This window comes from Oncorhynchus tshawytscha, linkage group LG15 (assembly GCF_018296145.1).
Source record: "Oncorhynchus tshawytscha isolate Ot180627B linkage group LG15, Otsh_v2.0, whole genome shotgun sequence".
Taxonomy (NCBI): Eukaryota; Metazoa; Chordata; class Actinopteri; order Salmoniformes; family Salmonidae; genus Oncorhynchus; species Oncorhynchus tshawytscha.
The window spans coordinates 17,450,061-17,475,003 of record NC_056443.1 but is presented as its reverse complement, the minus strand read 5'-3'; the positions used below and the strand labels follow the sequence as shown (position 1 = coordinate 17,475,003).

General features: G+C 41.8%; 1 protein-coding gene across 4 annotated transcripts; it reads left to right on the top strand.

Moving 5' to 3' along the window:
* The first annotated feature begins 550 nt into the window (after window positions 1–550).
* LOC112214517 (CD99 molecule-like 2) lies at window positions 551–19,108 on the top strand. 4 transcript variants are annotated; one of them, XM_024373320.2, is made up of 12 exons: window positions 551–873; window positions 4,743–4,811; window positions 5,185–5,229; window positions 8,811–8,930; window positions 10,097–10,195; window positions 11,777–11,857; window positions 14,619–14,681; window positions 15,497–15,568; window positions 15,855–15,899; window positions 16,033–16,152; window positions 16,306–16,371; window positions 18,892–19,108. In XM_024373320.2, exons 1-12 carry the CDS (start codon window positions 816–818, stop codon window positions 19,101–19,103), a joined length of 1,050 nt encoding a protein of 349 aa, XP_024229088.2. In that variant the 5' UTR covers window positions 551–815; the 3' UTR covers window positions 19,104–19,108. The 4 variants fall into 4 exon arrangements, with proteins under 4 accessions (XP_024229088.2, XP_024229092.2, XP_024229089.2 ...); XM_024373324.2 differs by lacking the exon at window positions 10,097–10,195 and having other exon boundaries at window positions 552–873; window positions 11,780–11,857; XM_024373321.2 differs by lacking the exon at window positions 14,619–14,681 and having other exon boundaries at window positions 552–873.
* Window positions 19,109–24,943: the final 5,835 nt, after the last annotated feature.

Below are 24,943 nucleotides of genomic sequence, written 5' to 3'. Positions count from 1 at the left end.
ATCACCACCAATGTGTCTGCATGCCTGCCTGTCTGTCTGCCTGCCTCTGTAATAGCTGGATGCAAATTAAAGTTTAAGATCATAAATAATTCTCTATTAGCCTACACAACCTCACTAAAAACCTAGCCTACAGGCCTTTCCAGAATATGCAATATGGAACTATTATAGGCCTTTTTCGACATTAAAATAGGAAATAAGGTACGGGATTTAAATCACCACTGTGTCTGTGTGTCTGTCTGCTGTCTGCCTGCATTTGTGTGTGTGTGCGTCTGTCTGCCTCTGTAATAGCTGTAGGCGAATGAAAGTTCAACATCATGCATAGTCTATTACACACCCTCACTAAAAAAACAAGCATACACGCGATTCCTGAATATGTAATATGGCACAATCATAGGCATTTACACCATTGGAATAGAAAATAACGGGATTTAAATCACCACGGTGTCTGTGTGTCTGTCTGCATCTGTAATAACCGAAAGGAACCGCCCTACGCCGCCGTTGTAACGTATGATTCCACCACGCTGTAGCTTGTGCTGCTGCGCCAACCTACCACCCCGTCGTTTCTCCACCAGCGCACAGCGCCATATTCGCACTGCAGACTTTTGGGTTCAGTTGCAGCAAACTGTTTGCCACTGTCGCACGGGAGCCGCCAAAAATACATATTTTTTGGAGATCAAACTAAAAAAAAACTGTTAGATTGCAGCAACCAGATTCACGGATAAAATATACGTCGATTTATGGTTACAGTGTAAAGTTATTGTATCACTCGCTTCAGAACCAGTGTCGATACAACACCGGACGGACGAATTTCAAACATGGGCACATTTTCGGCATGGTCGATCTTTCTGGTGGTCTCGCTGCTTGCTGTGAAAGGTAAGCGTTTCGCCCAACCCCTCTCTCTCTCTTCTTTGTTGCAGTTCACGCTATTGCATAGTTCATCGGTTTTTTTGTTGCATCGGTCTGTTGTTTGTAACCAGTAGGCCCAATTTCTTTATTCTAAAGAGAATAACGGTACACGGGCAGCAGCAACTCACCGCTGCATAGTTCATTAGCCTACGATCGAGACAGGGTTATTGCATAGTTACGCGTTGCGGTCTAACATACGTTTTAGCCTAACTACCCAGTCATGCCTGTATGTAGCCTACTACGTTAGTCTGGTTTGGACTTAGAGCCATATTGACCAGCCAGTCTGGCTGCGAACTAATGCTCCATATGTTTGACTCCAGGACCCAAATGAATCACGTTCTAATCACGCTTTTTGTCGAGGTGAATATTCGAATTAATCAAACAAGAGGAAGCTTTATGTGAAGATGTGGGGTGGAAAAACGTTCCCCGAGATGCTGATTTCGTTGCATTCTAGTCACATAACAGTCAGTATGATCAATAGAATTCATCTTACAGGCAAGACAATAAGAACTAATATTCAGGGTTGATATAGGCGTTATTCTGGGGGTAATATGGATGGATTTTTAAAAAGGGTCAAATTGTCTTTGTTTATCACTAACGATGGATAAATAAATAGATATGCAAATGAGCTATTGATGATGATTGTCTGAAAGTAATTGATAGTCCAGTTAACATTTTTGGTGGATCCCTTAGGCAGTTAGGATACACTCACAAGACAGCATGGTTTTTGATTGAATGGTTAGATTGTGAGCTAAGGAGCTACGGTCTCGTTCAGTGAGTGGAGTGTCTTTCGTTCTCTCCATCATGGCAGGTGCAGGTTCAAACCTCGAGGGTGCCAGTGTCCTCCCTCCACACAGACGAAGGCACACGCACACGCACGCACACACACACACACACTGAGCGTGTCATTGTGAGACAATGAGACCTGTCGAGTCCTCAAGTCCTATTCTGTTCTATTCAGATTATTACTGCATTAATGATCTGAATGATCTGTCCCAAATGGTACTCTATGCTATGTAGGCATAGGGTGCCATTTGGGACAAACCCCTGCATGTTTAAAGTTCAGTCTGCCAGCTCGGCCACCCTTCACAGATTAGTGCGTACTTGGCTCATTTTTAGCTAGAGGGGTTTGGATTGTGGGATGAGGGGATGAAGGAGGGGGAAGAGAGGGAGGAAAGGAGGGGGGCACAACCTTAGCTGCAGTATTTTCTTCGGGAGAGGGAGATGATGGGTGTGTGTGTGTGTGTGACAGAGAGAAAAAGAGAGCTGTTTGGGTTGTGTGTGCGTGTCTGTGGAGGAGGAGAGGAAGGGTGTGTGCGGTGGATCTGTGGAGACGGAGAGGGGTGTATGTGCACGAGCACACATGCGTGTGTGCCAGCTTTCTTTTTTGGCTTAACGAAGAGTAATAAGATCAACCCCCTAGACCGGCAGCGAGACAGAGCCATGTGGTGTTCGTCAATGAACAGAGGAATCGATTATTTATTCACTTTGTTACACACCAGCTGGGGATCCAAACAGGTCTCTATAGACAACCGTTCGTATTGTGAATTCAGCGTTGACCTGAGAAATTATATCTAATTAACAGCTATGGTATAGAGATGACTGTTGATGTCTAGGATGTAGAAAGTAACTAGTTGTTACGAGCAAGATTCATGTGGGGGGGGGGGGTGTTCTTCAAATAGCAGCGGAGGTCAAACGATTGCGTTCGCTGGACAAGCCTCCATCGGCGTTTGAAGAACATCTACGCATGATCGCGTCGCACGAGTAAGAGAGCGATGGTCAGAAGTCAAATCAAAATCAAATTTTATTTGTCACATACACATGGTTAGCAGATGTTAATGCGAGTGTAGCGAAATGCTTGGGGGTCATGTGGTTGCTTCCGAGGTCGTCACCAAGCTCGTATGGAATCCGCACACACAGAATTCATACGACAATCTACATCATTTCAAATGGCTTTTTTTCCTCTATAGCAGGGCTGGACAAATATCTTTACACCCCGGGTGGGAGATAGCCTACATAGCTATAAGTCCTATACATAATGATAGCGTAGCAATAGAAATAGAGCTGAATACTATGCAGACTAAAAGCTATGTTATAGCATACTAATAGCAATAGCCATAGCTAATAAATTGCAATAATGAACGTCATATTATTAGTTAGGGCCCCATTAATAATTGAACCATGGCTGTGCTGCAGAGGTGCATGGTGACCCAGCCTGGCCTGCAGTCACACAGTCACATAGATAGTAGTCTTCTTAGCCTTGAATCTATTTTTAGAGTTACTAGCCAGTGTCACCCACAAGTTGCCTGCCAGATCTCAGAAGGGACAGGGAGAGGGCAGCAGTGTCTGTGTGTTTGCGTGAGTGTGTGTGCATTGCATGCATGTGAGTGTGTGTAACTAGGCAAGTGTGGCTACTCTGTGTTCTTGGTGCTAAGCATCTTTCTAATTTCGGAAGGGGAGGAGAGAGGGTGCGACTTGCAACGGGAGAGGGTGGAGCACATACAGTACAGACCTCGAACTTAATCAAGCGGCTGACAAATTACACAAGTCTTTAGTTCTGGGTTGACCAACATTATTCCTGGTCTAAAGATTGAGCCTTCAGTACTTGGCTAGTAGGGTTAGCTGAGTCTGTGTTTCTGCTTCCTCTCAGACCTGTGTGTGTGTGTGTGTGTGTGTGTGTGTGTGTGTGCGCGCATGTGTGTGTGTGCGTGTGCTAGGATAGTTCCCTTCTCAGACCAGTGTAGAATGCTGCTCTCTGACCCTTACAGATATGATTAGAAACAGGATGCTACCTTACGCTAACATGCCTCCTAATGAATTTCACTAATAAACACAGGAAATGCAGTTTCATAACGATCATTACATAAATTGCACTGTAAGTGTTTAGAAGGGTAGTAGGTGCCTGTAGACACAGATCTAGGATCATCTTATTTTTCCCTGAAGCCTAACCCAGCACCATTAGGGTGCACAATTAAGAACAGACCTTAGATCAGTAGAGGGACAGCTTCCTCCTACTTCCACTTAGCCCTGCTAGAGATAACCTTTGACCCGTCTGATGATAATGAGACACACAGATTGTATCTACCCTGATTGAAAACGTCCCAAATTATTTTGTTGGAGGGCAAAACCCCTTATGGGCTTTTTGAGATCTTTCATGATCACTCAATGTAGCAAGACATTTTTGAAAAAAAAATGTGTGTGTGTGTCACTACATGGTCACAATAGCTATTCTGTCCCATGTGCAGGAGGAATGCATTGGAGTCTGTCATGGGTTGTGTCGCAAATGAACACCCTATTACCTTTCAAGTGTACTACTTTTGACCAGAGCCGGCCATCTCAGTTGATATCTAGATCTGACAGAACGCAATGCATCCTTCACTACACTGCAAAGAAAGATGGGTTGGCTGCAGACCTGGGTTCAAATGCTATTTGAAATCATTTCAACTATTGAACTTACCTGTTAAAAACCCTGCCTCGTCTGGCACTCCAGGCAGGCTAGTGCAACCGCTCAATGTGTTTGAGAGATTTCAAATAGTATTTGAACCCAGGTCTAGTTGGTAGTGTTGCTGCACTCAGAACTAATGTGTTGTGCACATGTTATATACCGCATTATTATGGCTGTCGTATGGAAAGATTGTAACGTATTGGTGTAGATTTAGTAGCAGAATCACTGATGTGGGGACTTGGGGTAGCAAAATATTCGATTCCGATTGTTTAATGGTCAGATGTACAGGGTGACTAGAGCAAAGTTCCTGTCCTTTTCTCCGCAATGGATTGTGTAAAAACCCTCCGCGCTTCTCCCTCCCTTCCTTCCTTCCACCCTTCATGTATTGCAGTCCTGTCCCAGGAGTTTGGTGACTTTGACCTGTCTGATGCCTTGGATGATGGCGATGTCACTAAAGCGCGTAAGTACAGCAAGACAATACAGTATTCATATGCTTTAGACTTGTTGCTGTCTATTTCTATTTCTGGCAAAACCTGGATTCATGCTTTCGGTCTATGGAATCATACATTTATTACGACGAAGGTCACGAACAACGCCTTAAGTTGACAATGTTTTTCTAACAGGGTTTGGGTCCATTCCATTTCCATTCAGTCAGTTCAGGAAGTCAACTGAAATTCCAATTATTTCTCACACAGAAGCATTGAGGAGAACTGCATTTGAAATGTCAGTTTACTTCCTGAACTGACTGAATGATTTATTCTAACCCCGATGACCCGCGTTTGAAGACGAAGCTGTACATTCTGTGTAACATCGTCCTCTTCTCTTTTCCTCAGCAGCAGCAGCCACACCGAAACCCAAACCGGTTCCATCGGGAGCAGGTAAACTATCCCAGATTCACTGATTCATCTAGATATGGACTTTCTCTGTTATTGATTATATCTGCCTGTACCGTAGATACTGGGCTTACATGAGTAAGCACAATGCTCCTAATTTATTACCATTTATTAAATTGGCAGGCATTTAAGCCGGTATTGACCACTTGAAAGACTACTAATAAAGATGTAGTGTATCTTCTGCTAATGATTATACAAGGTTATAATATTAGAATAAGCAGCATCTACTTCCAATTCTCCCTATATCAGCCTAATACAGATACTGCGTGAGACAAGATACCTTGTCATCTAAAAGGCATAAAAGAGGAACTGAGAAATAGTCCTAAAGGTACTTTTTTAAAAACAGCTGATTTCCACTTCAGCTCCGCTATAGATGTCGCGTTGCTTTGCCCTCAGCGCCGCGTCAATGTGACATTCTACCTGCAACACAGAGCGTTGTTTTACAGCAGCCTTCAATGAGTTCAAAGGAAGAATTCCCTTGGTGGCTGATGGCGGACTCCAGGTGGCTGTAGTGTCTCAGGGTCTTTACTAAGTAAACGCACATGACTGCTGGCTAAAACAGATGGCTCTCCCACAGTCAGGAAACACCTTTTCCAGAAAACACAAGCCCTGGTTACACATTGCAGGCACCTGTACCAATGAGCAGTGCAATACAACAGAAAAGGTTGCCGGTGATAGAAAGGTTAATGGATTAAATGAATGAATTTATACAGACCATAAATAACATTGCACAACGTCAATACACACTCTTAATCCATATGTTTAAAAAGAGTAATTTAGTACTTAGTGAACGGCTCTCCCTCACATTTCCTCCACCATGTCCAGTTTCACAAAGCTTGAGTCAGTGAGACAGGAAGAGAAACAGCCACCCGTGTAGTTGCCATTGAGGACACCTTAATTGAATTACTGTCCAAACCTTCACCTTGCTATTGTGCATACTGAATGAAATACACCTGAACCGGCGCTCTCTCCAGGCAGTAGCAGCAAACATTTACCCCAACCAAACAAGGGTTGTTCCCTGCTGCTCCTATTCCAAGCTCCGCTGCTCTCCTCGGGGCTGAGCAACCGTCTACTCCTCAAATTCTGGACTCTCCTCCAACGGAACACTTGCACCACTGTGGTTAGTTGACCTCCTCTGCTGCTGGTCTGCATCCTCAGGACCGTATCTGCTCGAGGCCACTATATCACTGGCTGTTAATTCAGTCCATCCTGGAACCTCAGTCTTCTAAAAACCTTTTAAAACCATAGGTCACCCCAAAGGATAGGGGCTAATCCACAATTCTGACACGTAAATGTGACAAGCTGGCCGATGCCTTCTCATCTAAAAGGCATAAAAGAGGAACTGAGAAATAAATAGCTATAAAATGACTTTGTTTATTTTAAAAACTGCAAACTTGCAAAGTAAACTTCTTCTTTTATGAGGTTTTACAGCGGTTGGCATCCATAGATGTTGCATTACCGCCACCAAGTAGACTTGGATAAACACATTATCATTTGCGCAGCAAAATAAAATAAAGACATTTAAAAACGGCAAAAGGGAAAATGTGGAAAAAATAAACAATTCTCGTACAGTCCCTGCAGTACAGTTGATAACCATTGCTATGAATGCTAAGAAGCCAATCTTACTGAAGGATCTATCACTTGTTGGCCTATCCCTCTTTGCTGGCACAGATCCACTTACTTACACGGATCCTCTCAGGATCTTTCCCCCTTGACCCCTCTTCCTCTACTTTCTTCACTGTCTCAGCATACGCCACCTCCTGGACTACTCCCTTGCACTGGTACTTCTGATCCCCAGCACCTTGGCCACCGTTACAATTAACACATACCACTTCTTAGTAATCACAATAATCTATGGTTTAAACATGCCAATATGTACTTTGAATCCATATATTTAAAAATACAATTTACCCTCTACTGTAGCTACAGTGCCTTCAGAAGTATTCATACCCTTTGACTTATTCCGCAGTTCGTTGTGTTACAGCCTGAATTCAAAATTGATTAAATATATATATGTTCTCAACCATCTACACACAATACCCCATAATGACAAAGTGAAAACATGTTTTTAGAAATATTAGCAAATTTATTGAAAATGAAATACAGAAATATCTAATTTACTTAGGTATTCACAACCTTGAGTCAATACATGTTAGAATCACCTTTGGCAGCGATTACAGCTGTGAGTCTTTCTGGGTAAGTCTCTTAAGAGTTTTGCACACCTGGATTGTACAATATTTGCACATTTTTCTTCAAAAAAATTATTCAAGCTGCAGTTCAAGTTGGTTATTGATCATTGCTAGACAGCCATTTAAGTCTTGCCAAAGATTTTGAAGTTGATTTAGGTCAAAACTGTAACTAGGCTACTCAGGAACATTCAACATCGTCTTAGTAAGCAACTCTAGTGTATATTTGACCTTGTGTTTTAGGTTATCGTCCTGCTGAAAGGTGAATTTGTCTTCCAGCGTATTCAGGACATAAAGTTAATTTCTTTGCCACATTTTTTGCAATTTTACTTTAGTGCCTTATTGCAAACAGGATGTACGTTTGAATATTTTTATTCTGTACAGTATTGTGGAGTAACTACAATGTTGTTGATCCATCCTCAGTTTTCTCCTATCACAGCCATTAAACTCTGTAAATGTTTTAAAGTCACTATTGTCCTCATGGTGAAATCTCTGAGTGGTTTCCTTGCTCTCCGGCAACTAAGTTAGGAAGGACACCTGTATCTTTGTAGTGACTGGATGTATTGCTACACCATCCAAAGTGTAATTAATAACTTCACTATGCTTTATTTTTATTTTTTTACCTATCTACCAATAGGTAGATATGCCCTTTGCGAGGCGTTGGAAAACCTCCCTGGCCTTTGTGATTGAATCTGTGTTTGAAATTCACAGATAATTGTATGTGTGGGGTACTGAGATGAGGTAGTCATTCCAAAATCATGTTAAACACTATTATTGCACACATCCATGCAACTTATTATGTGACTTGTTAAGCAGACTTTTACTCCTGAACGTATTTAGGCTTGCCATAACGATGTCTAAAAACATCATTCCACTTTGACATTTTGGAGTTTTGTGTGCGGGCCAGTCGGTGACAAAAAAATAAATAAATTTAATCCATTTTAAATCCAGGCTTTAACACAACAAAATGTGAAGAAAGTTAAGTGGTGTGAATGCGTACTTTTTCTTCTCCTTTTTTTTCTCCCAGAACTAATCAGGCCTGACCCTGAACAGGCGTGTTCAGGGTGGTATGGCCACAAGCGTATTTTGTTCATTCTGTTTTCTCCCTGAAGTTGGTCCCTTGGCTCATCTCTGTGTGAATACTTTCTGAAGGCACTGTATGTACTAAAGGGCTACTTACCACGTGCATGAAAATAATTCCTAGTGCAAATTTAGACCAATGACAAAGACCTATAGGTGTACGGGCACAAAGCAGGCAAATAATCTCTTAAGCAGGTAGGCAATAATAAGTGTCATATACGGGCTTTGTCTTAACGTGTATCCAATCTAGCCGTGGTTTGACTGTACTGACTTCGGTCATTTTGATGTTGTGTTCTTCAGACCTGGACCTGTCAGATTTCTTTGGAGAGGGTGACAAGATTACCACCACCAAGGCTCCTTCTAAGGTTCCTCCTAAAATCCCAGCAACCAAGGCCCCGCTCAAACCCAAACCCAAACCAGGTGAGACATGAGGGAAGAAACCGCCATAACATACAGGCTTTCTAATCAGACATGTTACACTTAACAAAAGGGAATGGAGAAATCCCTGTTACGGCCTGCTTACTAAACCCGCATGCATTAAATCTCTCGTTTAGGAGAGGCTTTTACGCTAAGTGACTCACAAGTAGGCTATGCAGAAGACAGGTGGTGTACTTAAAAAACGCAAGGGCCGCAGTAGAGTCGTGTAGAGTCGTGTAGAGTCAGCCAATACTGCTGGTCAATAGATATTGATTATAAGCTAAATGCAGTCTCGGGTTTGAGTCAGCTGGAACAGATGATGGGTAAACTATTGACAACAAAGTTTGGACAATGCTTCAGATGGATCACTATACTCAAACCGTTTTGAGAAACCACTGCTATAAGATAGCACGGTGCCATCAACACAGGTCTTTCTGTATCTCTCTGGTGAACAAGGCTGTCCCTTATTTGTTAGTCACAGTCTTGCTTGGCCTTGCACCTCTTGTTTATGTCGTGCAGAGGAGGCTGGTGGGATGAGCTATTGGAGGACGGGCTCGATGTAAAGGCTGGAATATAATAGATGGAACAGAGTCAGATATGTTGTTTTTGTGAGTTTGATGTTTGGTACCATTCCATTGATTCCATTCCAGCCATTACAATGAGCCCATCCTCCTATAGCTCCTCCCACAAGCCTCCTCTGATGTTGCGGTATTAACATGTATGTAAATTTGTAATCGCCATACTATTCTCAGATCATCTCTAGCTAAATCCCCTACAACTCACAAGCACCTCTACTATAGTACTGTATGGGATTCCATTAACCCTACTAGCTATCCCTAGAGTGATCACAGCACTAACAGATCTGTACAGAACTTGTCCTAACACCACTTAAACGAAGGGCTAGATTCAATCCGGAGCGTGGAAGAGCCGCGTTATCGCGTGATTTACATTTAAAGGGGATTTCCGATTGAGCCGGGCATATGCAGCGTTTACTTTGAATGCAGTCCGTGCGAAGGCAGAAACATTGCCGTTTAAATTCCAATCACGCTATAGCCAAATCTTCCACTCTCTGGATTGAATCTAGTCCTAAGCCTAGCATTAAGCCTTGTTAAACCAGACTGAACGCTAACTAGGCTATACTAATTCCTGAGCACTCACTACACTAACAGATGACACCCAGGCTGATTTTGACTTTGGGCCTGGCCTCCGCCCGGGCCTGCTCCCCCGTGCCACCAAGGGCCCCCGTAACCCACCTAGGCCCCATCCTGGTTGGTACCGCTACCACTTAACGAACAGACGTGGGTTCAAATACTATTTGAAATGCTTCAAAAGGTAAATACTTTTAGCGTTTGCTCTAGCCTAATGAAGTGCCAGATGGGCGGGAGCTTGCAGTCTTTGGACTATTCTATTGGTCCATTAAGCTAGGCGAGCTCAAACAAGCACAGATAAAGTATTTCAAATGATTTTGAATAGCGTTTGAACCCAGGTCTTAGAACCACCATCCCACCCTCCCGTCCGTTTTCACATCTGCGGGTGTGTCCTAAATGGCCCCCTGTTCCCTATATAAGCGCACTACTTTTGACCAGGCCCAGGTGTGGGGAACAGGGTGCCATTTCAGATGCCGCCTATGCATCAGTGTCAATATACATGTATATTCCCGTTGTTACACATCATCATCCCGTCTGCACTGTTGGTTTCGAAAGACTAGCTCTGCTTGTGGGTGACGTAGGCCTCTTGTCGGAAGACAACGCCTATGTCCCATCAGTCTAAAACAAGAGGTGTAGATATACAGAGTTTGGCAAACTCAGTTTTAGATTGTAGAATTGGTATAGGCACCATTTTGACACCATTCTAATTAGAATGCATATTAGAAGGTTAATGGCATAGAATGTTTGGATCCAACATGGAGGCTAGTTTGCCAAAATCTCTATACAATATCAATGGCTCTGGTCTAAACTAGTTTCCTTGTTCCTGGTCTCTGCTTTGCCTCATGAACACTGGTCTGATTGGACTGGACAGATGACAACTCCTAATGGTTATAATGGGGGAGAGGAGATGAGGAAAGGATGCGAGTAAAGATTATTGGAATGCACTCCATGTCTATATTCACACACATTATAGTGGTATCTTGTCTGCATCAATTACATCTTGTTCTCCTATAGCACACCATTGTTGACACACTATAGACACACACACACCATGTTGTTTTCATGTTGTTGTAGTTTGTCTGTTGTCACACATGTTGTTGTGTGTGTAAATATTGTGTTTTGAGTCAGCATCTTCGTTTCACTGTTGGGCTTTTGAGCCATAGAACACTGTCACATTCTGGAATGCAACCAAGTGACCAAACAACAATTTGACCTTTGAATGACCTTTGGACCTATTTAGTATGTATTCAATCCCAAAATGTCTTGTTGTCCTTATTTGTGGTCATTGTAAGTTTGTCTATTTGTTATATACAACAGCTTGTTGTATATTGCTCTATTTCTAGAATGCTTGGTATATTTTGACATAATTGTAGCCTAAGTGCATGTTTGGCTTGACAATGACAGCAATGGAATTGGCAAGAGCACAAACAGATCTTGGACAAGGCTAGCAGAAGTCACTACTGCAGTGGTTTCCTCTCGGTTGAGGTGTGCTAGATGCCCTAATGCATCGTAGCAGTGGTTTGTTCAGGCTCACCTTTGATAGATTTTCCCCACATTTCCTGGTTTTTCAGAAATCCCAGTTGGAGAGAATAAGCACGAAATCCAGAATCCTCCAATGAGGATTTCTGGAAAACTTGGGCATTTTGGGAAAGTTACTGTCATTTTGCAACTCTACCTTTGACCTGTGACCTTTCCCTGCAGCAGGTGATGAGTTTGACCTGAGTGATGCTCTGGACCCCAAAAACGACATTGGAGGGAAGGACAAGAACAAGGGACAAGCAGGTTACCTATTATTTTATTATTTGTCTATTTAAGTGTTTTGTATATTTTGTTAATTTATTTGTATATGACATACTTATAGTTGGGGTTTGCAATAGGTATGGTGCAGGGCAACAGAACGAATCAGTTGGACAGGCATTTGATTTCCAGAGGGGGGCGCGCTTTTTCATAGGACCTCCTGTGTGTGAACGAGCTTGGCATGAACACATCCAGTCATGATGTTTTCATCTGATTGTCAAAGAAATCACTTTAAAAAAGTAGGTTATCTTCGCACATTCTTACGAAATAAGTAGCTGAAACCATCTCACCCGAGAAAGCATTCGATCGAGCGAAACAGCGCCCCCTCTGCCTTACTATATGTTAATCAAATCAAATGTGGTCACATACACGTGTTTAGCAGATGCTATTGCGGGTGTAGCGAAAAGCCCATGTATCTGATGCTGTCTGACCTGTCATGGGCTACATATAGTAACTAATCAAAATAGAACCATCGTGTTCTCCCAGAAGCTTGGCTGGTGCGTAAACCCGGGAATTCAGACAAACAGAGGTGTAATGGGTTCGCACTAAAAAAAAAAACCACACACACAAAAAATATATATATATATTTTTTAAATATATTTTTTTACTGCATCAGGGATAGCATACGCAGATGTTTCGGCTTTACAGTCTTCTTCAGTGTGTAAGTCCAATTTTATGTCATTCAAAACAGCATTTGCAAAGATCAACAGCTGTGCAGCAGGTGCTTCAAATCAGAGGTTGCATTCATCTGCCAATCAAGGATATCGCTTTTCTGGTCTACCTGCATACAAATTAGTCACAAAGAGATACAGAATTCTAGGATATGTGAGCGGGCACGGGCAACTCACAAATCAATCGCCCCCAGGTGTCCTCTCACCTAAATACTTCACATCAATTCATCAGATGCCTCTTTTCTCTCTCTGACCACATCTGTTTTTAACCAATACGTTTGATAGATTTCTCGATCGTTTATTATAGGCGAATAAAGGTTGATTCTAAAAAGCAGAATTTAAAGAGGAGTCTGATGATAATGTACCAGTGTTAATTGACAATAGACTTGATGCCATTACGGCTATCATTGAAAGTAAGTATATAGTTTACTGGAAACAGTTTCATATTTTTGTGGGGATTTATTAAGTAACTGGCTTCTGTTCAAGCTTTGAACTTGTTTTGGAGCTTAATCAAGCCAGGAATCGGGTATCCTCTCAAGCGGAAACGCTCAAGAAGAGAATTTGATTGTCTATCATATTCTTCGTTTGTGTCACAGATGCGACGCAGTCTATGAAGTTGGCTTACTGGTAAACCTCTTTTTAGAGGGAGAGGTGGATAAATATCAACTGTCGATATAGTATTTTCTGTAAATTGTAGTATTTAAGAGATTGTCCCTTCTTTGTATCAAGTACATCTAAGAAATGTATAGAGTTAATGTTATTTTCCATAGTGAATGAGATTGATTGTACTCCAGGGTTAATGTAGTTAAGAAATGTAATTTAATTTCGTAACCCGACCAGATCATAAAGCAATCGTCTATATATCTGGTCCAATATTTAACACGATCTTTGTAAGGATTATTTTCATCAATAAAATCCAATTAGAATTTCCCCATAAAGGGGTTTGCATAGTTAATGGCCCTAATGGAGTTCCCATTGCTGTTCCAAAAGTCTGTAGATAGTCATATTTATCAAATAATGTTGTTTTTTTAGGTTTTCTTTGCACTAGTTGCTGCAAGCTCAATGATGTAATTTTGTCGGCACCTCGCTTAAGCGAGAGGAAGAATGAGGGCCTCCATACTGCCATCATTTGGAATATTGGTATGTAGAAATGAGACATTAAAAGTGACTAACCAGTCTCCTTCAATAATAACTGGTATACTTTGTAGTTTCATTAGAACAAATGCTGTTTTGAATGAAAGAAAATTGGACCCACACACTGAAGAAGGCTGTAAAGCTGAAACGTCTGTGTACGCCAACCCTTGATGCAGTAAACATGTTTAAAATATGGAATATTGAAGTAAGCTTTATGCTACATATTTTTGAGTGCGAACCCATTACACGTCTTTGTTTGTCTATATATAGTAAGACAGAGGGGCGCTGATTCAGACACTTTCAGATTGAAGGAAAGTTGGCGAGTGCACTGTTCGGATGCTAGAATTATTTTGGACTCACGCCATCTTTCTGTTGGCACGCGTCTCGGTTAAATAAATGATCAATATTCTATATTTTATTTGGACGGCAAGGAGGTACGGTAAGGCCGACCAGGTCCCCTAAGACCCGCCCATAACGCCATCCCTGTTCAAATCCAGGTTTATTGTTCGCGTACGCAGATTTGCAGATGCTATCGCATGGTCCTGCGAAGTAGTATGGTATTTACTAGGCCTCGATTCAATTCGGACCGTGGAAGATCTGCGTTATAGTGCAATTGACATTTACAGGTAATTTCTGATTGAGCATATGCAGCGTTTACTGTGAGTGAGTTCTCTGTAAAGAAAAAAACATTGCCTTTAATGTTGTAGTGTAGTATTAAGTAGTATAGTCATAGTATAGCTGTACAATAGCAGTAATGTTCTAGACACCAGAAATAGTAGTATTAGTGGTAGTATTAGTTTAGTACCAGGGGGTTGATGGTGTGTAGGCTATAGTACTGTAAAGTAGTAATAGTAGTACAGTATAGTGGTAATATAGTAGAGCAGTAGTATTATTATAGTATTAGTATACAGAAGGTTGATGTGGTGTCATTTGCTCGTCAGATAAAGGTATCGGAGGCGGGGGCAAGGGTGCCGGAGCTTCCAACAACAGAGGGGGGAATGGGGGTAAGAACCCTGCCTGACCTACCCTATACCGTGCCTACCCTAACCAACATGGTCTACCTGACCAAACTAAACCCTACTGTGCCTGTCCTGCCTCTGTCTACTGGGCTGGGTACTAGCTTTTTGGATAATACCTTCTTGGATAATACCTAGTTCAATTTAACCTCATTCCTCTCTTTATTATCGATGATATCTGTCCTGTCTTTATGTCACTCTCTCTACAAGTATGCCTGTCTCTCTCTCTTTATCTCTCCCTGTCTCTCTCTCTTACTTTCTTCCTTTCCATCTCCATTTATCCATCTTTCTATCCCCCCGATTTCTCTCTCACACCATTAACAAGGCCTACTGGGGAGTTATCGACTGGGCACACACTGAGCGTGTGTACTGCGTTTGGATGGGTACTGTGTTTGGATGTATTTAACACACACTCTACTAAAAGCTTCCTCTTGGCAAGTTTGTACTGTGGGTGTACTGCGCAAGAAAGCAGGACTGATGGTCTATATCCAAAACCCACATCCTCAAAAAGACACCACTTCCGATTTCCTGCCAATGTGGTCATAATATCTGGCAACTTGCATGGGGATGGTGGCTGTAGTTTCACTGGGTCTTGTGAAAGGCTAATCTTCTCTTTTTCCTCCCCGGGTGAAATCTGGCAACCAGCACTGTGATTGACCCCTCGTCTGCTGAACTTTGTCCTCTCTCTCGTGACCTTCCTTTGGAGACATTGGCGTTGTTTGTATGGGGACCGTCCCTGGCTTGGAGCCTGGTGTGTCAGGTTAGGGTTGCCAGTTAATGTAATCCTATATCCCGCATTTTAGGTGGCTCCTTCTCAGACGATGATCTGTTTGACGTTGGAAAAGACAACACCTATAACCCCGACAAAGGGAAAGGTAATGATCTCAGATATGGGAAATGATGAGATATATTTTTTCTAAAGAGCTTAAGGACAGACTTCTGTGTTCAGACTTGCTTGTAATTTCTTATGATGGATTATTGAAGATACTCTTGTTTTAATAGGACAAATAAATATATTTACATCTGGGTTGTTAAGATTCTCTTGTCAGGACACAAGATGTAAATACTGCATATTTATTGGCATTGGTTGCACATGAATGCACGTGAATAAATAACGCGATAGACTACCTCGCAGTACATCTTTCAAATTTGTCCATGTAGGTGGACGCAATGGTGGCCCATCCACTGCTGATGACAACAACTATGGTATGATGACAACAACAATATTGTTTGACAACAACAACAATATTTTCTATGAGAAAAAAGATTTACATGGCCGTGGTCTTATATTGATGGTTGATTATGGATTATACCTCTCTGTGTTCTCCCTTCGTTCCAGACACCATGGCGGAGACCGGAACTATCGCGGGGATCGTCAGTGCCGTTGGCGTGGCGCTGGTTGGCGCGGTTACAAGCTACATCTCCTACCAGAAGAAGAAGTTCTGCTTCAGCATACAACGTACGTGACCAGCTGGGATAATTGTCCTCTATAATCTAGAGATAATAATACATTAATCTTTATTATGAATTAATTATAATCATCTCGAATAATTATTAATTATAATAATCTAGACGTGAGATGATCTCAGACTGTTGTCTCCTCCCATCACAGAGAGCCTGAATGCAGACCTGGTGAAGACTGATAACCCGGACGCTGTGGTGGCCACAGAACCACAAGGTAACCACCCATAGAGAGCTAGAGCTCTAATTCAATCAGATCCGCTTTAGCCCACATTTGCATAGCAGTTGTTTAGGCGGTGTCAGAGGTGGAACTGCATTAGAGCTGACAAATCCACAAGCGGCTCCTCTGGCATTATACCTAAAGCGGACATTGCCATTGGCTGCACAGAGTGGCATTACGAGAAATCCCATGCATCCTTGATTACAAGTTCGAACTCTGGAATGTGAGATGTAATCGACACCTTGATTAGGCTGATAGAAATCCTCATTATTTCGCGGAATGATTTTCAATTTGAGTGCCATTATTTCTATATACTACTTTCTCGTTCTTAACTTCTAACACAAGTGGGACGGGCAGTGCTTCATTCGTAAATCGGGAGGTGCCGGATCAAAAAGTGAGCGCGAGAGGGGGGTGACCTGAGGAGCTCTGAGGTACACATGAGGGGGAAAAAAAACCCACCTTTATAATAAAGCATTTCATGCATATCATCACATTTGCGTAGTGACACAAAGCAGTAGAGTAGAGGCACTTACAGAAGTTGCACACATGGGGAACATTGTAGTAGCCTAGGGTCCGGGGAAAAATGTGGTCTTTTATAAACGTATTTCATGCAATTCTACATCATTTTACATGACTGGAGACTTTGGCAGAATCTTTTGTAATACCCCACAAATGATGGAAATAACAGGCTAATTTGACGCTGACGAACTGAGATCAATAAAAACTACCTTAAATCCATCAACAGCATAGGCCTACGTGTGTGGAGACACATATTGTAGGCTACAATATGAGGATGAAATTATAGTCCTAAAAATGCTATTCAGTTTCACTGACTCACCCAATGATGCATTGCTCACTCGCTGGTGAGTATTGATAGTTTTGCGGTGTTGTTGGTTGACACGAGAGTGAAATATGAAACCGTATTCTCTCCAGTTAAAAGGGTCTGTCAGGGAGATGGGGAGGGAAGGAGAGGGAGGAAGTGGGAGGGAGATGGAGGGGGAGGAACTGGTGTTTTTTTTTTGGTAACTCAATACTCTGGGGTGTCTCCAATCTGGTGAGAGAAGGAGACAAGAAAAGTGAGGGAATGGTTTTCGTTTTCGGAACTTATACCATATATGACCAACACCTTTCTTATGATGGAATCCATGAGAAGAAGTGATCTTTGTGTTTGGACAATCTTCAGCCTATTTTACTTAACTTCAAATGAAGTAGATTAGAGTAGATAAAATTACCTCCAATTGAAAATGGTCATAGGGCTGGTTCTGGTTGTAAAAGGTTTATGAAGGCATTATTATTAAGCTTTAGAAGTTTCAGTTTGTGGGGCCTACCGCTTGGCACAGCGGTCTAAGGCACTGCATCGCAGTGTTGCGGCATCACTACAGCCTGGGGTAGGATCCCCGTGACCGGGAGTCTCAAAGGGCGATGTCCGGGTTAGGGGAGGGTTTGGCCGGGGGGGCTTTACTTGGCTCATCGCGCTCTAGCCACTCCTTGTGGCCGGCCGGGCGCCTGCAAGTTCAATAGTGTTTCCTCCGACACGTTGGTGCAGCTGGCTTCTGGGTCAAGCGAGCGGTTGTCAACAGTGAAGAGGCGACTCCGGGATGCTGGCCTTCTAGGCAGAGTTGCAAAGAAAAAGCCATATCTCAGACTGGCCAATAAAAATAAAAGATTAAGATGGGCAAAAGAAGACAGACACAGAACAGAGGAACTCTGCCTCGAAGGCCAGCATCCCGGAGTCGCCTGTTAACGTTGAGACTGGTGTTTTGCGGGTACTATTTAAGGAAGCTGCCAGTTGAGGACTTGTGAGGCGTCTGTTTCTCAATCTAGACACTCTAATGTACTTGGCCTCCCACTCCTTTTCCCATTCTGGTTAGAGCCAGTTTGTGCTGTTCTGTGAAGGGAATAGTACACAGCGTTGTACGAGATCTTCAGTTTCTTGGCATTTTCTCGCATGGAATAGCCTTAATTTCTCAGAACAAGAATAGATGGACGAGTTTCAGAAGAAAGTTCTTTGTTTCTGGCCATTTTGAGCCTGTAATCAAACCCACAAATGCTGATGCTCCAGATACTCATCTAGTCTAAAGAAGGCCAGTTTTATTGCTTCTTTAATAAGCACCACAGTTTTCAGCTGTGCTAACATAATTGCAAAAGGGTTTTCTAATGATCAATTAGCCTTTTAAAATGATAAACTTGGATTAGCTAACACAACGTGCCATTGGAACACAGAAGTGATGGTTGCTGATAATGGGCCTTTGTACGCCCATGTAGATATTCCATATAAAATCTGCCGGTTTCAGCTACAATAGTTATTTACGACATTAACAATATCTACACTGTATTTTTGAGCAATTTGATGTTATTTTAATGGACAAAAAAAAAGTGCTTTTCTTTCAAAAACAAGTATATTTCTAAGTGACCCCAAACTTTTGAATGGTAGTGTACATATAAAAAAAAAAAAAGTTGCAGTTTGTGATCAGGTTTATAACCATCAGTTTCATGTCTCCTCTCTTTCACCAACAGTTCAACAGACTCTTCTGGAGCCCCCCAATGCTGAGCCCCTAGTGAGGAGAACGCTGTCTAACACCCCCCAGTTCTGCCTCGTCCCCCAACCTACACACATGCACAAACAAAGAGGGCATGACAACACACACTTACCCGCTCCCACCTTATGGAATATTTCTCTCCACCTGACACACACACACACACACACACAACACACCACTTTTGAATGATAGTTCCCCCCTTATACCTGACTATACAGAGATCGGCAAACTCTGTTTGTAATGTAACGTTCCATTGGCGGCCATGTTGACACCGCCAACTTGCATGACATTCTAAGGTCAGAATGTCATTGTGGCATAACTTGGTGCCAACACGGAGGGCAGTTCGCCGACCTCTGTAGACCTACCCCTGCCAAACTATGTGTAAATATCATTTTAATTTATTTGAACTGTTTTGAATACCACTAATATGCCTGTTTCCTATATGATTATGTAGGAGATGTTAACCTGATCCCGGGATCAGTTTGAGTTTGACAATGATAGTCAGAGGACTTGCTAAACTAAAACACATACAGATCTCGGACCAGGCTTCCATCTTGGTATTTCCTGAAGAGATAGTGTAGGACATAGTATAGCCCACATACTTGTCCCGTAACTCTGTTTATCCAATCAAAAAGCGTATCTAATCGACACAAGCCCTATGATCGGTGTGGATTTGTTTGCTTAGGCATATAAAAAAAGTGATTTGAACTGTTCAACTATTGATGCTAGAAATCAAACGTCGATTGATATCCGACCTGCACTTTCTATCTGTTGGATTGCCTTCAATATTCATTGAATTGGTTGAATTCAATTGGTTGTACGTATATCCCCCCGTGTGATTTTGTACCATTTCTACCTTCATTGTATATACTCGTCTTGTCCGAAAGACACAAAGCGTTTTTTGCAGTGGTTACTTACACAGGTTCATGTCTAAAAGCTGCATTTTTATAACCTCGATGCCAGCCTGTTTGTGCTTTTTTTAGGCACGTCCTTGTCACTCATTGTATAATGCTAGCATTTTTATAGTGTTGATTTGAGGATGGGAAAAAAATGAAGCAATTTGAAAACGTATTTGGTACCTACTAACCCCCAGAGCTGCTGCTTTATTGTCCATCATATAATTTGCGCTTTTTAAAGACACTGAAGAGAAAATAGTCTCTTTTCCAATATCCTTAATAGCATACTACTTAGGGAACGAATCAGTAGGGTATGAACCAGTGTATTGGGTCCTACCGTTCTAAGTAGTATTCCAGTATGGACATCGGAGCGTACACAAAGGCTCTGTTCCAATATCCACACTAGCACACTACTTAAGCTGCGTTTATACTGTCAGTCCAATTCTGATATTTTGCCCAATTATTGATCTGATTGGACAAAATACCAATTAGTGGCAAAAGATCAGAATTGGGATGCCTGTGTAAATGTAGCCTTAGGGAACGAGCCAGTGTATGAGGTCCTAGAATTCAAAGTAGTACGCTAGTATGGCTATTGTAGCGTAGCCTTTAAGTCTACTTGTGTGGAAACGTGTTTGTGATGAAGATAATAATACTACTCTTTGTACGTTGTATATCTATTTGGTCTTATTGAGATAATGCCAGTGCTAGAGAAAGTTAAGTCAATGTGAAATCGAAGCCTAGTTGAACTTTAAAACCTCTTGATATTGAAGTAACATAATGGTCGCGTTCCAGGCCAACTACATTGTAGATGTTGCAGATATTCCAGGGCATCAACCAATAGTTGCGTGCCACATCATCAACTTGGCGGTCAGGCATCAGGTTTCTATATCATAATGTGGTTAGCTGGTGTGTTAAAGTCTTATCCAAGCATTGTGAGATCTGGAAGGCGTCTGCAATGTAGACAGTCTAACGCGCCCAGTGGCAATGTAGAAAATGGAAGTTTGTTTTTGTAACAAAGTCATTTATGGCTATGTATAGACTTCTGAAGTCCTTCAGATTTAGCTCTTTGCTAATATGAAAGCATAGTTAGTTAGTCTTAGGTTCTTTGGGTAGTCTTCATACTAGGTGTTGCTGTGCTGCAGTCAGTTGCTTGTTAGGATGATTGGGGTCAATTCCATCTCAAACCAGCCAATTCAGGAAGGGATTTCAAATTCCATTTCAAGAATTGAGAAAATGCACAAGAATTTATAAAAATCCTTAATTGAAAAACAATGGCACATTTTAGTTCATGAATTGGGATTTGAAATCACTCCCTTGAATTTACTGAAATGAAATTGGCCCCAAGGAGACGAGTAGTGAAAGTGAAGCTTGTAAATTGCGGTGTTTCTGTGTTTTTACTATTACTTGTTGTATGAGCATATTCCTTGATATTACGGTGTGACCTGATGATCTATACACTCGTTCCTAAGTGTGTTTTTGCGAGAAAATAATTGCGTCTCTGCACCCCCACTCTTTCTACACTAACGTTTCCTAGAGTGGGTTTTGTCTTAACTTCTTAGCTCAACTTATTTAACATTTCTTTTAGATATAGAAGAACATTTGTTTCCAAGTGACGTTTATTCCAGAAATGAAAACCTTTTTAGGGCGGATCCAAAATGGCCCCCTGTTCCCTTTGTAGTGCACTTACTATATAGGGACGAGGATGTGATTTGGGATGTAGTCCTACTGTGTGCTGCACCCTGTTCTGTTTGGCTCCCTTGTTGCCTTGGAAACGCAGCTCTAGAACCACTCCTTCTGTGATGTTCCAGTATTCTCCCTACCTGCAGTAACTCACTGTCCCTAACAACTGCACCAGGATCAGTTGTATCATCTTACTTATAATGGGTAAGTTAAGGATTGAGTTCGGAGGAACTGTTGTAAAACTGTGTAAAAATACGGAAGACACATTTCAGTTCAAGGCATTCAGTTGTACAACTGACTAGGCATCCCCCTTTCCCTTCCTTTAACATGGACCGTAGTGTTGCGGAATACAACACAGGACAATAGAACTGTCCAAACATTCAATTTCACACAGGTTAAAAGGTCCAATGCAGCAGTTTATGATCTCAATATCAAATCATTTCTGGTTAACAATTACCTTACTAGCTAGGTTTCCATCCAATTGGTGATTTTCTTGCAAATACAGTATGCTAAAATCCACATGAAAACATTATGCACATTTTCCCACCAGAGATGTGTTTCCACCAAATTGACGTGTTGCAGATGAAAGGCTGTGTGATGACGTAGTGCACATGAACATACCTTTTTGCGGTTCAATTCCCATGTACCGAATAAAGACATACAAGTTCCTGTAAATGGGTTTCCATCGCATTTTCAACTCTACTGATGGTTTTCTCGCCAAAACAATTGTATTTTATAGCGCGTGCCCACTCTGGTAGTGGCAAGTGCGCTCGAGCCAATAGCTTGCAGATAACTTTGTGGGTATAGCCTACATGATGAGATTATTATGGACAAACGGCAGCCAAGCATCGATGATCATGTCGCCAGAATAAAACCCTCTATAGTTATTGGAAAGGAGCATCAAGCTCATCGCGGTGCACGTTCACCACCCTGTGAAGTTCATCGTAACTTATTTCATCTAATTAAATAATGAACTGCATGCTTTCCCGACGAGTCGTAGGGGGAGGACCACACAACATGTCATCGTGTGACTCCCAAGTTTACTTCGATATGATGGTTATTATATCAATATTTGCGCATTAAAGCATTTCCACCAACATTTCTTGCATAATTAATTTTACGAACACAAAACGATCCCACCTTGTCTAGCGTATTTTGTTTTGTCGACATTTGAAAAGTTTACCGACAAATTTTCTGTTTCCATCACAGACATTTTTTATTTGATGTACTTTATGCGCGTAAAAAGGTTGGATGGAAACCTGGTTATTGTGATTGGTTTTAATTAAAATAGTCAAATGGAAACTAAAATTAGCAATTTCTCAAGCAAGAATCTTGGTAGGACTGTCAGGGAGTGGTCTGAGTGGGGAGGGGGAAACTGATGTCACCAGGCAGGCCAAAACTCCAACCCACCAAAACAGGCCGAAATTTCAGCAGGCCTTTTCAAACACTAAAAGGGCATTATCATAATTTTCACAATTTCACAGTATTATTCTAACCTTACAGTGGAAATATATATAAAACAAAAATCTGTTTTTTGACTGCACTGGGCCTTTAACTAAGGGGCAGTGAGTAACTGGAGAACCGTAGTTAACACTTCCCTCTTCTGTCAACCAGATTCAGGTGTGCATTGCTAACCTCTCTCCTATGACACTGCTGTAGTAGTTATGGTGCTTCTCTATGCCTTATAACCTGCTAGCTCATGCTGAGTCCCACAGTACTAACCACATAGACTAGAATCAATAGAATGAACAACGTTGTCTCCGAGCATTTGGTATGGTTCTGTATGTAAACCCAAGACACTCCATTTAATATGATATGTTACGTTTCATATGGTATGTATTCATTTGTGGATGTCCTTCATCCATTTCATGATATGTTACAAATTGCAATTCGTACAATATGTTACGTAGTTGCAAATTAGCTAAAAAGTAGTAAAAAGTTGCTAATTAGCTAAAATGCTAAAGTTGCCTGTGACGAGAATTGAACACAACCTTTGGGTTGCTAGATTTTTACATTATACCAAATGTAACATCATACTAAATTCAGTGTTATGGATTTGCATTTACTATGTTACGTCTAGTCTATGAGACCAGTCTGGAATGGAACATTCAATGGCAAGAATGGATAGAATTTTCTCAGTGTTCCACACATGCAACAATGGTGTGGGAAGTAGAGATAATATTTCTATGGGAACTACCAATTGAATTCCCGTGGTCTAAGGGCATGTGTCCATTCTATGCATTCTATTTCTATGGCTAAACCCCCCCCGCCCCCACCCCAGTGACTGAGATCTGTGCTTACACACAAAAAAACAACAACAACGAATGTTAAACGAATGTAATCTTTCTCTTAACTCAGATGCGACAGCGCCTACTGCGGTGCTTTTCGCTCGTAGCAAAGATGTTAAAAAACCCACCAAAGATGTAGCATTGATGGATTTGACCATTGGAAGATTTTCAGATATCAGATCTTAGTGTTGTGCTTTGGGTTGAATGTTTCACTGTATAACTGCCACTAAACAGTAGAGGAAGGCACCCCCTTTCTTTTTACTATTGCATCCGAGGTAGTTTTGGGCACAACCAAAAAGAAAACACACATGTGAAGACATTCGATTCTGGACCAATTGAATGTTCAGGAGTGTCTTCCACATGATAACGTCACATAGCTACATAAAGATCCCCAAAATAAAATGACATAGAAATTCCTCAAAAATATTCACTTTTTAAACGTGGATTGAGACTGTTAGGGTGAAGAATCCCACCATCCCGTCATAGACTTGTTATAGGCTTGGTAGATATAAGAGAATTTGATTTGATGAGCACTGAGTTGTGTGTGTCAGAATTGCCTGTGAGATGATTATCTTGTGGTACTATGGTTTACTCTCGTGGTATGGTGTACTCTTGTGGTACTATGCTATACTATGGTGTACTATGGTTTTGAATGGTATTATTGTCCCTCTTGGATGCAGTATGGATAATTTGCCTGATTTGGAAATTAGATGATGTCAAGTTTTCAAAGACGTAAGGAAACGTATATACAGTAGTATACGAGTCAATGACCTAGGAGACGCTGCCCAGTAGTTTGCAGTCCTACGGCTTCGACGTTTCCCTTGGTTTCTATGGTTTACGATAACTGGGAACTAAAGGTAACCGACATAGCAGCAGATGGATTGCCTTAAATCTAGGGGCTCCTCTGCTACACATACGACCGTATGGGATATAATGGAACTGTACAGAAATACAATGCATGTTTTGGGATATGTAGCAGTAGTCTTTGGAAGTTTTCCTCATTGGGTTTGCATTGAGAACGCCTGGGCGCCAGTATGTTTCTGCTCTCTCGCCAACTCCTTATGACTTGACGCATGACAGCAAAGGAGCTGGCAAGAGCACAAACAGCTCTGGGACCAGGCTAGCATTGGTAGGCTTGGTCTGATGATAATGTATTTGGATCAGG

Bases quoted from the DNA above. Each gene is read 5' to 3' on its own strand.
- LOC112214517 (XM_024373320.2), top strand. From the start codon at position 816: ATGGGCACATTTTCGGCATGGTCGATCTTTCTGGTGGTCTCGCTGCTT. The intron at 10,196-11,776 runs GTTGGTACCGCT...CTTTCCCTGCAG, and splicing joins CCCACCTAGGCCCCATCCTG to CAGGTGATGAGTTTGACCTG. The intron at 11,858-14,618 runs GTTACCTATTAT...TTTGCTCGTCAG, and splicing joins CAAGAACAAGGGACAAGCAG to ATAAAGGTATCGGAGGCGGG.